The sequence below is a fragment of the Lampris incognitus genome, chromosome 1 (genome assembly GCF_029633865.1).
Source record: "Lampris incognitus isolate fLamInc1 chromosome 1, fLamInc1.hap2, whole genome shotgun sequence".
Taxonomy (NCBI): Eukaryota; Metazoa; Chordata; class Actinopteri; order Lampriformes; family Lampridae; genus Lampris; species Lampris incognitus.
Window position 1 is genome coordinate 92374590 of NC_079211.1, and position 12142 is coordinate 92386731.

The following is a 12142-nucleotide window of genomic DNA, read 5'->3' on the forward strand; positions in this document are numbered from 1 at the left end:
GGGCGCGATGTGCACAACACTTGGACACTCAGCGGAGAACAAGCCAAGAAGCTAGAAACGTACTACGATAAGTACACTGAGTACATCACCCCCAAAGCAAACCCGATTTATGCCAGATATAAATTTCATGAAAAGATGCAGGGAGAGAGTGAATCCTTCGAACAATTTGTAACTGAGCTAAAGCTCCTAGTCAAAGACTGTGGCTACCCAAATGCCGACGAGATGGTCAGGGACCGCATCGTGTTTGCCACCAACTCACCCAGAGTGAGAGAAAAGCTACTTAGCCAGGGAGCTGAGCTAACGCTAGAAAAGGCCATAGATGTAGCCCGCTCACACGAGCTAGCAAAGCAACAGCTAACGTTTATGGGCCAGGGCAGCACACATGAAACGGTGCACGCAATAGGCAGAAAGACTTACAAACCGAACGCACCCAAAGCAGCTAACGCTAACTTCAGACAAAGGGACGTTAGCACCGCCGCTAGGGCGTGTAGCTATTGTGGAGGGCTACACGGCGCTAAAGCCACTTGCCCAGCTAAGGGTAAACAATGCATTAAATGCAAGAAGCTCAATCATTTTGCTAAAGTATGCAAGTCTAGCTCCCAGGGACAGACAAAGTACTACCGCGGCACAGTACATGCCGTCGGAGAGAACCCAGAAGAGTACACCACTGACAGAGAGCAGGAAGAACTGTACTTCGACAACATTACAGTGGAGAGCACCGCTGTGGGAGAACAGACAGAGCTGTACATAGACTGCATCTCAATAGAGAACAACGGAAAAAGCAACGAGCAGGCTTACGTAGAGGTTGGAATTGGCACACCTCCACAGAAGGTAAAGTTTAAACTAGACACTGGGGCACAGGCCAATACTATTCCCACCAACCTGTTCCAGGCGCTGTTCAAAAATGTGACACTGAAACCAGCAATACACAGACTCACTGAATATGGAGGAGGCGCGCTGAGCGTGAAAGGCACATGCAAACTCAAATGTAAGTACAGAGACAATGCAATGATGCTGGACTTTTACGTCATTGACACAAACGCCCCACCAGTCATGGCAATGAAAACATGCCGTGACCTAAACTTGGTAAAAATAGTGATGGCTGTGAGCGAGGAAAACAATGTCACATCACAGAGCATAATGGATGAGTATGCAGATGTTTTCCAAGGAATAGGAGAGTTCCCAGGCGAGTGCACCTTCCGCGTCACACCAGATGCAACGCCGGTCGTCTGCCCGCCACGCAGAATCCCCATCGCCCTACGCAGCAAACTGAGGGACGAGCTTGACAGCATGGAGAAAGGCGGCATAATCTGTAAGGTAACAGAACCCACAGAATGGGTGAACGCACTCGTCATTGTTGAGAAGCCAAAGACAGGCAAACTTAGAGTGTGTTTAGACCCCAGAGCTCTTAACAAAGTGATACAACGACCTCACTACCCCCTCCCCACGCTGGAGGACGCCACCACAAAGCTCGCTGGAGCTGAGTACTTTAGCGTGTTAGACGCGCGGTCAGGCTATTGGGCCATCAAACTGAGCACTGAATCCTCAATGTTGACGACATTTAACACAGTGTTTGGCAGGTATCGTTTCCTCAGACTGCCATTCGGAATCGTGTCCGCTCAAGACGAGTTCCAGAGACGCGTGGATGAAACATATGAAGGATTGGACGGTGTGACGGCCATAGTGGACGACATACTAGTGTTCGGCAAGACTAAAGAGGAACATGACCAGCGTCTCAGAGCGATGCTGAAGCGCACAAGGGAGCGAGGGGTGCGGCTCAACCCCGACAAGTGTCACATATGCGTGTCCGAGGTAAGCTACTTCGGCCACACGCTCTCACACGAAGGCATCAAACCAGACCCACACAAGGTGAAGGCGGTCAAGGACATGCAACCCCCACAGAACAAAGCAGAGCTGGAGACAGTCCTCGGCATGATCAACTACCTCGCCAGATTTGCTCCACACCTCTCACAGATAAACTCACCCCTCAGACAGCTTCTGAAACAGGACAGTGAGTTTGTGTGGGATGCAGTCCACGACAAGGCGTTCCAAGAGATGAAGAATCTCATTACACAGCACCCAGGTCCAGTACTCTCATATTTCGACCCGCAGAAAGAGCTGCGACTCCAAGTGGATGCATCCAAAAGTGGCCTTGGGGCTGTCATGCTCCAAGATGGCAAACCAATTGCCTATGCGTCCAAGTCACTCAACAGCACTGAAGAAAACTACGCACAGATAGAGAAGGAGCTCTACGCTGTTGTCTTCGGCTGCAAGAGGTTCCACGAGTACATGTACGGACGAAAAGTGATTGTGGAGTCAGACCACAAGCCTCTGGAGGCAATACTAAAAAAGCCACTGGCAGCAGCACCACCCCGGCTGCAACGGATGATCCTGGCGCTCCAAAAATACGACATCCAAATCATCCACCGCCCCGGTAAGGACATACCGGTGGCCGACACACTGTCACGCAAGTCAATAGAACACCACGACAGTGACCTACAGGAAGGGATGGAGGCCCAAGTGCACACAGTCCTCAGCAACATCCCTGTGAGCGACACAAGACTCACAGAAATCAAGCAGGAAACAGCGCAAGATCCACAGCTCACCGCACTCAGACGAGCCACACTCACTGGCTGGCCAGACACAAAGAAAAAGTGCCCGCCCAGCATCCAGGAATACTGGAACCACAGAACAGAAATCTCAGAAATGGACGGTATCCTGTTCAAAGGTGAGAGAATCATTGTCCCCCAAAAGCTTCGCAAGGACATGATACAGCGCATCCATGCCAGCCACCTTGGCGTGGAAAAAAGCAAATGCCGAGCAAGAGACTTACTGTTCTGGCCTGGCATGGGGAAACAGATCGAGGATGCGGTAGCAGACTGCAGCATATGCCAAGAACGGCGCAGCGCAAATGCAAAGGAACCAATGATGTCACACGCCATACCCGAGCGGCCGTGGCAAGTGATAGGCACAGACCTATTCACATGGAACTCACAGGACTTCATAGTCACTGTGGACTACTACTCCAGATTCTTCGAGCTAGAAAGACTTTACAGCTGCACCTCATCTGCCGTCATCATGAAGCTGAAAGCAGCAATGGCTCGACACGGAATCCCCGAGACTATCATCAGCGACAACGGTCCGTGCTACAGCTCTGGTGAGTTCCGCAACTTCTCACAGACATGGGGTTTCTCACACACCACCACAAGCCCCCACTACCCACAGAGCAACGGCCTCTCCGAGAAGACTGTCCAGACAGCCAAACGCATCCTGGACAAAGCCAAAGCTGAGAACAAAGACCCCTACATGAGCTTACTGGAGTATCGCAACACACCGGTGGACAACCTGAAATCACCGGCACAGCTACTGATGAGTCGGAGGCTGCGGTCCATTCTCCCATCAACAGCAAAACACCTGCAGCCACAGATCGCCAGTCAGGAGGATGTTCACAAAAGGAGAGAGGTATGTCAACAGCGCCAGCAGGCATACTACAACCGAACAGCCAAACCTCTGCCCCACCTGCCCGCAGGCACACCAATCCGCTTCCGGCAGGAGGATGGATCCTGGAGACCTGCAACTGTGGAAAGACCAGCGAACACAGAGAGGAGCTACCACATCCAAACCAAAGAAGGTCAGATCTACCAACGCAACCGTCAACACCTGCGACAAAGCAGAGTGAACACTCACACTACACACACACACACTTCACAGCAGACTGTTACCAGCGCTAACAACAACACACAAGCCCATCAGCAAGAGCATGCTGAACCTCCAGACACGAACAATCAGCGACAACCAGACACACAGCCTGGTTACACCACGAGGTCAGGTCGCACGATCAAACCAAGACAAATCCTTGACTTATGAATGTTAAAAAAAGAGAATTTTACACCAACCTGTACTATACCTGCTATGTTTTGAAAAGAAATATTTACAGCGTTCACTTACCTTGTGTACCTACCTGCTGTTTGCAGTTACCAGTAATGAAATGAAAAAAAAAAGAGGAAATGTTATTACGGTGTCACATTTAGACAGTGAAGGAAATGTTTTACACTACTTTGTTGCAGTCCAGTTATATAAGAGTTCCACTTTCATATTCTTTCTTATTAAGATTGTATTCGCTTATAAACGTGCTCAACGTGGTCTGTATCTCTGCAGAGAAAGCAGCACTTTTCAGAAAAAGGGAGATGTAATATTTGCTAGTAATATTTGATTTGCTAATGTCCCTTACGGCTTTCCGTAGCGCCACAACAAAGTCACGTGATGTACGTAACAACGTCAGTCGGAATCCGGTCGGTGAATAAACACCCAGCACGAGAGAAGTCGTCCTTGCTTTATTAATGTTATAAGTTAACATAGCCAGAGGGCACAGATCATTACAGTGGACCGCTCCAATCACTGCCCTAGAGAGGCAGTCAGCTACCTGGTTAGACTTACCAGCGACGTGCTGGATGTCGGTAGTGAATTCCGAAATATAGGAGAGTTGTCGCTGCTGGCGAGCGGACCATGGCTCGGCCGTCTTGGACATGGCAAACGTGAGGGGCTTGTGGTCCACGTACGCAGTAAACTCGCGGCCCTCTAGCAGGAAACGGAAATGCCGGACGGCGAGCCAGAGACCGAGGAGTTCCCTGTCAAAAGTACTATACTTGCGCTCTCGGGGTGTAAGCTGGCGACTGAAAAAGGCCAAGCCCCCCCCACCCACTGTTCGTGAACCGCACCAACAGCATAGTCCGATGCATCCGTGGTTATGGAAATAGGCGCTGTAGGTGAAGGATGCGCTAGCAGGGTAGCCTGGGAGAGCGCAGCTTTAGTCTCGGTGAACGCACGGTCCCGCTCTGCTGTCCAGTCGACCGCCTGGTTGGGGGACATGCCTTTCAGCGCCTCGTACAGTGGCCGGATGATAAAGGCGGCTCGGGGAATGAAGCGGTGGTAGAATGTCACCATCCCGATGAACTCCCTGAGCGCACGAGCTGTTTGGGGGCGCGGAAAGGCCGCCACCGCTTCCACCTTTGAGGGCAGGGGGACTGCCCCGTCCCCAGTGATGCGGTGCCCGAGGAAATCAATGGCTGTCAGCCCGAACCGGCACTTCGCCGGGTTGACGATCAGCCCATGCTGGCTGAGGCGTGTGAAGAGGGCATGAAGATGGGACAGGTGTTCTTCCTCGGAGGCGCTGGCGATGAGTATGTCGTCCAAATAGACGAAGATGAAAGGAAGGCCACGGAGCACTGAATCCATCAGCCGCTGAAAGGACTGGGCCGCGTTTTTGAGTCCAAATGGCATTCGTAGGAATTCAAATAGGCCGAATGGGGTAGTCACCGCTGTCTTGGGGATGTCTGAGGGGTGCACGGGAACTTGATGATAACCACGGACCAGGTCGACTTTTGAGAAGACGCATTTGCCAGACAGGTTTGCAGAAAAGTCCTGGATATGCGGGACAGGATAGCGGTCGGGCGTGGTGGCGTCATTTAGTCGGCGGTAGTCCCCGCATGGGCGCCAACCTCCATCAGGCTTAGCGACGATGTGGAGTGGGGACGCCCACGGGCTGTCAGAGCGGCGGATGATCCCCATGCGTTCCAGGTGCTCGAACTCAGACTTGGCAATGGCGAGTTTGGCGGGGTCGAGACGCCTGGCTCTGGCGTAGACCGGGGGCCCCTTCGTAGCAATGTGATGCTCCACCCCATGCTTAGCGGTGGGTGCAGAGAAGGTAGGCTGGGTGAGGTCAGGGAACTCAGCGAGGAGGCGGTTGAACTTGTCTGCCTCTGAGAGAGAGTTGGCTAGACCTGCATAGGCCGCTTCCCTCCGCGTACATGCGAAGGAGGAGAAGGTTAAGGCATCGACCAGACGGCTGTTCTGAATGTCCACTAGCAAACCGTAAGCGCACAAAAAATCAGCTCCGAGGAGGGGAAGCGTACGTGGTGTGATCTTAGAAACACCCTTTACTTTATATATTTATGTATTTACTTTTTATTCAAGCTTTAAAAAATTATTCATATTTTTTTTTCTTTTATATCCCTACTCAGTTGGTGCGGATGAGCTATGGGAGGGAGAACGGGGGAAATGTTTGCTGTGTTTTATATAATTGATGTTCATTGTATAAACTGGTGTGATTTACAAACTATAGAAAAGTTGTTGTGAACGATGTTATTTATGTCTATTGTATCGTGCTCAGCTTCACCATGGTGTGTAGTACGTCGTCAGATGTGCACAGTTTAGTTAGACGTTGTACATTTGTCAGGAATGGTGCACTGTGGCCGGGCCAACTGTTGGGGGCGGTTTAGGGAGAGGCAGCCCCTTCCGGGGTGTGTGGTGTGCAGAGATTGGAGTGACTACACCATGTGCGGACAAACCAACTGAGAGTTCAACACAATAATTGCGCGCTGTAAGGCGTGGCCGCGGCCGACAGCAGCCGATGAGGCAGGCAACGTTGTAACTTATGTCAGCGTGTTCACACGCGCGTGCGCGTGCGCTCGCTTGTCCGCGCGGACCGCGCCCTGACTGCGGACCGATGCGGTTACCACGCTGTTGGACGCCCGAGCTGTCAATAAAGCAAGGGGCGGGCCGATGGAGGCGGGTGGCGTTTGTTTTGGAACTCAAAACCCGCCGTAAAGACGGTTGCCGTATTTCTCGTATTCGTGACAACAGACCGAAAGCAATTAACCCCGCCAGTCAGTAGATAAAGCTTTACTTTCAGGCGCACCATCAGACGACTCTGTCCTTTCAGACGGGCGCGGGGAAGGAGGGCGCGCCATACCAACCGCTGTTTCGCTGACTCAGACGTCAGTCCAAGAACCGCGTTTTTATTCGACCTGCCGGGAGTTCAGCCCGCCTACTACACGCTATATAATCCAGCCCAGAGGGCGCCATCTTTTTCGGTTCCTTGTGCTTCGGTCGGGAAGTGAGCGTATCGCCCAGCCCGCTGTCATGGCCGCTAACCCGCAAGTTTTCTTCGACATCTCCGCCGGCGGCAAGCCGCTCGGCCGCGTGGTGATGGAGGTAAGACCGGCGGCGCCTGGCACCGGGCGGCTCGTACTGGCCGCCTTGTCGCTTTCCCTTCTTTTATCAACCAGTTTGGTTTTTTTTTTATTCGTTTTTTTTTTTTTTGTGGCGAAAACGTGAGCTCGTGCAGTTTAGACCCGAGCTGTCAGGAGCTGCCCGTGTAGCAGAACACGTGTGAAGCGCTTCCGGCCAGCGGGTTTCAAATGGTTTTTGGTTTTTTTGTGGTCGCTTCATTTTCAGTTGGGACTCCCCCTCAGCTGTCAACCAGCGGTTTAAACTGGGAAGTCTGGCCAGTTACTGGCGTCAACGCTGCCCCGTAATGGCTTGTGCGAACTGGGACCGCTCATACGAAGTCATTATGGGTCAGATACGCATTTTTTGTTGAGCGCCATATTTGCCAACAGTCAATAGTAGGTTTTGTCTTGTGGAGTCACCGGACATGTAACCGCTCCGCCACACATATGTAACCGGTTCGCCATACAGGTTAAGGCTTTTGTGTAACATGATGACCAGGCTTCGGCGCAGCACATCCCTGCCGTTCTCACGGTGGAACCGAAGCTGAGCCCGGAGGAAACCGCATCACCCGGCGTGGGGCGCTTATTGTCCGTCATCACGACTCGTCGGTGGCTAAATCGGTCATTTGGGGCAGTTGTTGGTTTGGTGTCTCGGGCGGGTTACCGACACCGGCGAGTTGGGTCAATTGAATAACGGCGGCGGGCGTTGCTGCGCAGTGCGCCGCTCTTTGTTACATCGTCTTGCCCAAGCCCGCGAAACGAGCACCGGAAGAACCGGGCCTGGTTCGGGTTCATGCGCGGGAACCGTCAGCCAACGACAGTCCGATGTTTAATCACAAATGTTGAACGATGGTCCATATATTGGGTTATGTAGCGTGTTATAGTCCATACATTGGGTTATGTAGTGTGTGATAATGCATACATTGGGTGTGTAGTACTATGTGATTTCGCGGACGCAGCGAGTGTGTCGGCCGGTTTGATGCGCGCTCTGTCGCGGGAACGGCCTCCCCCCCCCCTCCCTCCGCTAAATGGAGGAGGGAATGGATAATTCTGGAAAGTTCCATGCGGGGGCTGCGGATATTTGGGCGGGGGGGCGCTCTGGCCTGCGGGCCTTCAGCACTGCCAGGCGAACGGAGTTCATGGTCTATTTTTTGCCTTTAGCGAGTTCCATGTTTAGCCCGTCTGAATGCTAAAGGCGTTAGCATGTTAGCTGGTTCAGCCATTTTATGTTGAGAAGCCGTGAAGCGTTCCGGCTTTGTCATGTGACTCATGGAGCACGCGTTTCTTTGCCGCGCACTAATGCAGTCCGCTCCGCCAAATATGGAAGGTGGTTAAACCGGATGGGGCTAGTTTTTTTGGGGGGGGCGGGGGGGTCCAGTTCGGACCGCATGCGCGGCAGCTACGCCGTGCGCAGCATGCAGATGTGGCTGCAGTGCTGTACTGGGCAGGTTATATCCTCATGACGTTAACACACGGCCTCCTGCGGCTCTCTTAGGTTTTTGTGTCCATTTGGATTTCACAAATCTTCTGACTGCCCATTAAACACCAGGCTTCTTGGTTGCTATCAAGCCTCCTTCCGGTCTGAGTCAGCAGGCGTTGCTTTAAACTAATGTTCAGGAACGGCTCTCCAGTTTTTGACCTGTAGGTAACAACTATATCATTAGGAACTGATTTGCTTCCAAAAGCCCCCATCATGCTGCCTTGTCTGGCCTGGTTTCTATAAGCATACAATGCCCAGCCTTGCACCACAAAGCAAATAGCATGATATTATAATTGGTAACTGCTGGGTCTGGGTGGCCAGAAGCCATAATCTATTGGAGACCAAGTTGATGCAAGTATTTGCACCACTGCGTACAGATCCCTCGACTGAGTGACTAAAACAAAACATCCGCCTAAACAGCACTGAAGTGACTTGGGTATGTTTGATTTGTTCCACAGCTCTATGCCGACATCGTCCCCAAGACGGCTGAGAACTTCCGAGCACTGTGCACTGGTGAGAAGGGGTACGGCTACAAGAGCTCCACTTTCCACCGTGTCATCCCAGGATTCATGTGCCAGGTAAGACAGCTGGCCAGAACATGGCCAGTGTGATCAAGGTTTTTCACGTTTATCATTACAAGTAGCTGCCAACAATCAACTTAGATGAGGAAAAAGATGAAAAATAAAGGACAAACTACCACATAATTACATGTTAACTAGCATAGAACTCAAATCAAGTGGTGTTGTAGATGGTCTTTTCATTCTCTCATCACCATTGGATTGAAGAGTTCCATCTGGATCCTTGTGCTCTTGTAGCTCAGTCGTCAAACTGTTTTTTGGCCCCTGGCTGTTGAGAAATTAGTCTGCACTGCTCCTGCTAGAAAATAAACTTGGCGTTCTGTTGCACGCAGTCACCTGACTGTCACTTCTACACAGCTCCAGTCTTATATCGGGTTTTTACTGGATCTAACAGGAACTTGTCAGTATGAAATTTAAACCAATTTCTTTTGATACTAGTATCCAGTTTTGGGCCCTGAGAAGGATTGGTCTTGGCATTAGATCAAACATTTTAACACTTAATGGCTCTAGAGATGCAGCTGAGACTGACTGTTCCAAATAAAGACCAGACGTGAATGGATTTGACAGCCAAGAGATGGAGCGTGTCCTGCCTGAAGCCCCCTGGTTTGAATGTCTGATTTTTTTTTTTTGGCGAGCCAACAGCCCAGTTGGAAACCTTGGCTATAATAAATGTTATGGATGTTAACTGGATGTTGTGTGAATTCTGTAATTTCCTTGTGAATTGGTTTGATTTTTCTGTTTTGTATTTGGTTATATTGGATATGACGTGGTACAGAACATTGTGTAATTTGTACTGGCTTGGTCCAAAGGTTGCTGCAAGCTCTGTATAATCAAATTCCTGCTATTGGGAAAACTTGTGTGTGTGTGTGGTGTAGAGCTTTCAGGAGGATGGTAGAGGTGTGGTTCTGTTGTCTGACTGTTCTGCTCTCGGTTCAGGGTGGAGATTTCACCAACCACAATGGAACCGGTGGCAAGTCCATCTACGGAGAAAAGTTTGCTGATGAGAACTTCAAGCTGAAGCATGATGGTGCCGGTACCCTGTCCATGGCCAACGCCGGACCCAACACCAACGGATCCCAGTTCTTCATCTGCACAGCTAGTACAACCTGGTAAGGACACTACAACAGTTTTGCTGCTGGATGTTAATAGTGGGTCTGAAGGCCAGCAGTGTATAGGACAAGCTGGGTTCGACTCTAAGAGCCACTAGATGTGCTAACACTTGATCAGATAACTGCACAGAAATCAGAATGTGTGTGTGTGTGTGTGTATTTATATATATATAAAATGGTAGATAACTTGAGTCTTTGTGTTTTAACTGTTGGCCTTTATTTTGAGTGGGAGCGCACGTGTCTACATTCAGCACTGGGAAGGACTTCGGGATAAAAAAAAATCCCTTGAATCTGAGTCTTAAATGAGGGGACCTTAAACACTTCTACCAGCTGCTTTGAGTTTTACACATGGGAGGTGTTTAGATCTTAAAGGACTATTCCAGTGTTTTTGCATATTTTCCACAAATGGCGTATACCTTACATTAGCCTCGACCATTTTCAAAGCATGCTGTAGTGTCCAATGCATTCTTATCTTCCAGGCAGCAGCCACTGGTTTCTGTTCATTTTAGCACAGTATGAAAACTTGCAAAGACTTATCCAAGTATGCTTTAGAAAATGAGATTAACCTATGGGAACATTCAAAACCGTAACTCTAAACTCTCCAAGCTGTGGCTCAACTTGAATGTAAAGGGTAAAATGGTGTGAAAGTGGGACAGAGGGGTGACATCCAGTTCCTGCTTTTATCAAAACGTAGAAATTGTTCAGGTGTTTGATCAGGTTTTCGTGTTAACTGAATATGCTGGCTATTCATGAAGTTGCTGATGTGAGTTTTATAATCTGATCCACATAATACGTGGCTTGGTGGACTGTTAAACCAGAGCAAGCTCTTAAACACCTGATTTAAGTTTTTGGTCTTTTTGAGGTAGCAGGTTATCATGCAAAAGCCTCCCTTCTGAGATGACCGGTTTATTTTACTTGTCGTGGAGGCTCTGAGCCATTTTCTAACATCTTCCTCTTCCTCTGTACAGGCTGGATGGGAAGCATGTTGTCTTTGGTAAAGTGGTGAATGGTATGGACATCATCAGAGCGGTGGAGGGTCACGGTTCCAAGAACGGTAAAACCTCGACCACAATTGCCATCGCCGACTGTGGGCAGCTCTGAGCAGTCATCGTCGCCCCCCCCCCAACTCGCCCTGCAGCCCCCCATCCCCCTACCCACCATCATTCTACATTCCTGTTGATGGAGATGTGTTGTACCCAAACTAACCACCCTTTTCTCCTCTTCAGACCATGTTGCATTTGTGACTTTGCCTGAGAAATTTCTTTTGCGTCTTTTTATTTTCCAAAAGTCCCAACGGTTTTTTTTTTTTTGTTAAGTCAACAAATGAAAAAATAAAGGGGAACAATTGCCTTGAAGAGAAACCTGTGTTTTTATTTTTTTGTGAGGGGGTTGGATCCTTATGAATTTTGGCAAGTTGATAAAGCGTAGTGTCTTAGTCGCGGTTCTTTCAGACATATGTAGGTGCTTAATATCTGCTGGAGACGACGGTGTCATCCGGGCCAAAGTCCTTCCAGGATGGAAAAACCAAAGCTTCACATCTATTTTTCTGTGGGTTGCTTCATGTAGCCAGAGACTGGTTCTCAAATTAAATGACAGATGAGCGTGTGTGGCTTTTTGTTTTGTTCAATGTGACTCAGAAATGAGACTCATGGTTATATGAGCACAAGGTTGCTCGGTGTGTGTGAACGAGAATACTGTTGGACAAAAGCCGGGCCTTGGCCGTACAAACTAACTGGTGCAGACATTGCAGAACATCCATCACCATGATTAAAACGGCACTGCTGTGGGGTCGGGATGCTGTGGGGTCGGGACTGGATGACTTGTCAAACCTGCCGGCTCAAGTTTGGCAGGATTTAAGACGGCCTGGTGCAGAATAAATTGCAGCACATTTGCTGCATTTTATTCTGCATTCTAGTGTCTGACCTACAGGCAGCAGTCCCTCCTGTCTCCGGTGATCCGTTCGTT

At 49.9% G+C, this 12142-nt stretch overlaps 1 protein-coding gene across 1 annotated transcript; it reads left to right on the top strand.

Moving 5' to 3' along the window:
* The first annotated feature begins 6835 nt into the window (after positions 1-6835).
* On the top strand, positions 6836-11538 carry ppiaa (peptidylprolyl isomerase Aa (cyclophilin A)). The gene is made up of 4 exons (XM_056296544.1): positions 6836-6993; positions 8949-9068; positions 10005-10177; positions 11146-11538. Exons 1-4 carry the CDS (start codon positions 6922-6924, stop codon positions 11276-11278), a joined length of 498 nt encoding a protein of 165 aa, XP_056152519.1. The 5' UTR covers positions 6836-6921; the 3' UTR covers positions 11279-11538.
* The last annotated feature ends 604 nt before the right edge of the window (positions 11539-12142 follow it).

Excerpts from the sequence above, each read along its gene's own strand:
- ppiaa (XM_056296544.1), top strand. The coding sequence starts at position 6,922 with ATGGCCGCTAACCCGCAAGTTTTCTTCGACATCTCCGCCGGCGGCAAG. Across the intron at positions 9,069-10,004 it reads TCCCAGGATTCATGTGCCAG|GGTGGAGATTTCACCAACCA; the intron begins GTAAGACAGCTG and ends CTCTCGGTTCAG. Across the intron at positions 10,178-11,145 it reads TGCACAGCTAGTACAACCTG|GCTGGATGGGAAGCATGTTG; the intron begins GTAAGGACACTA and ends TCCTCTGTACAG.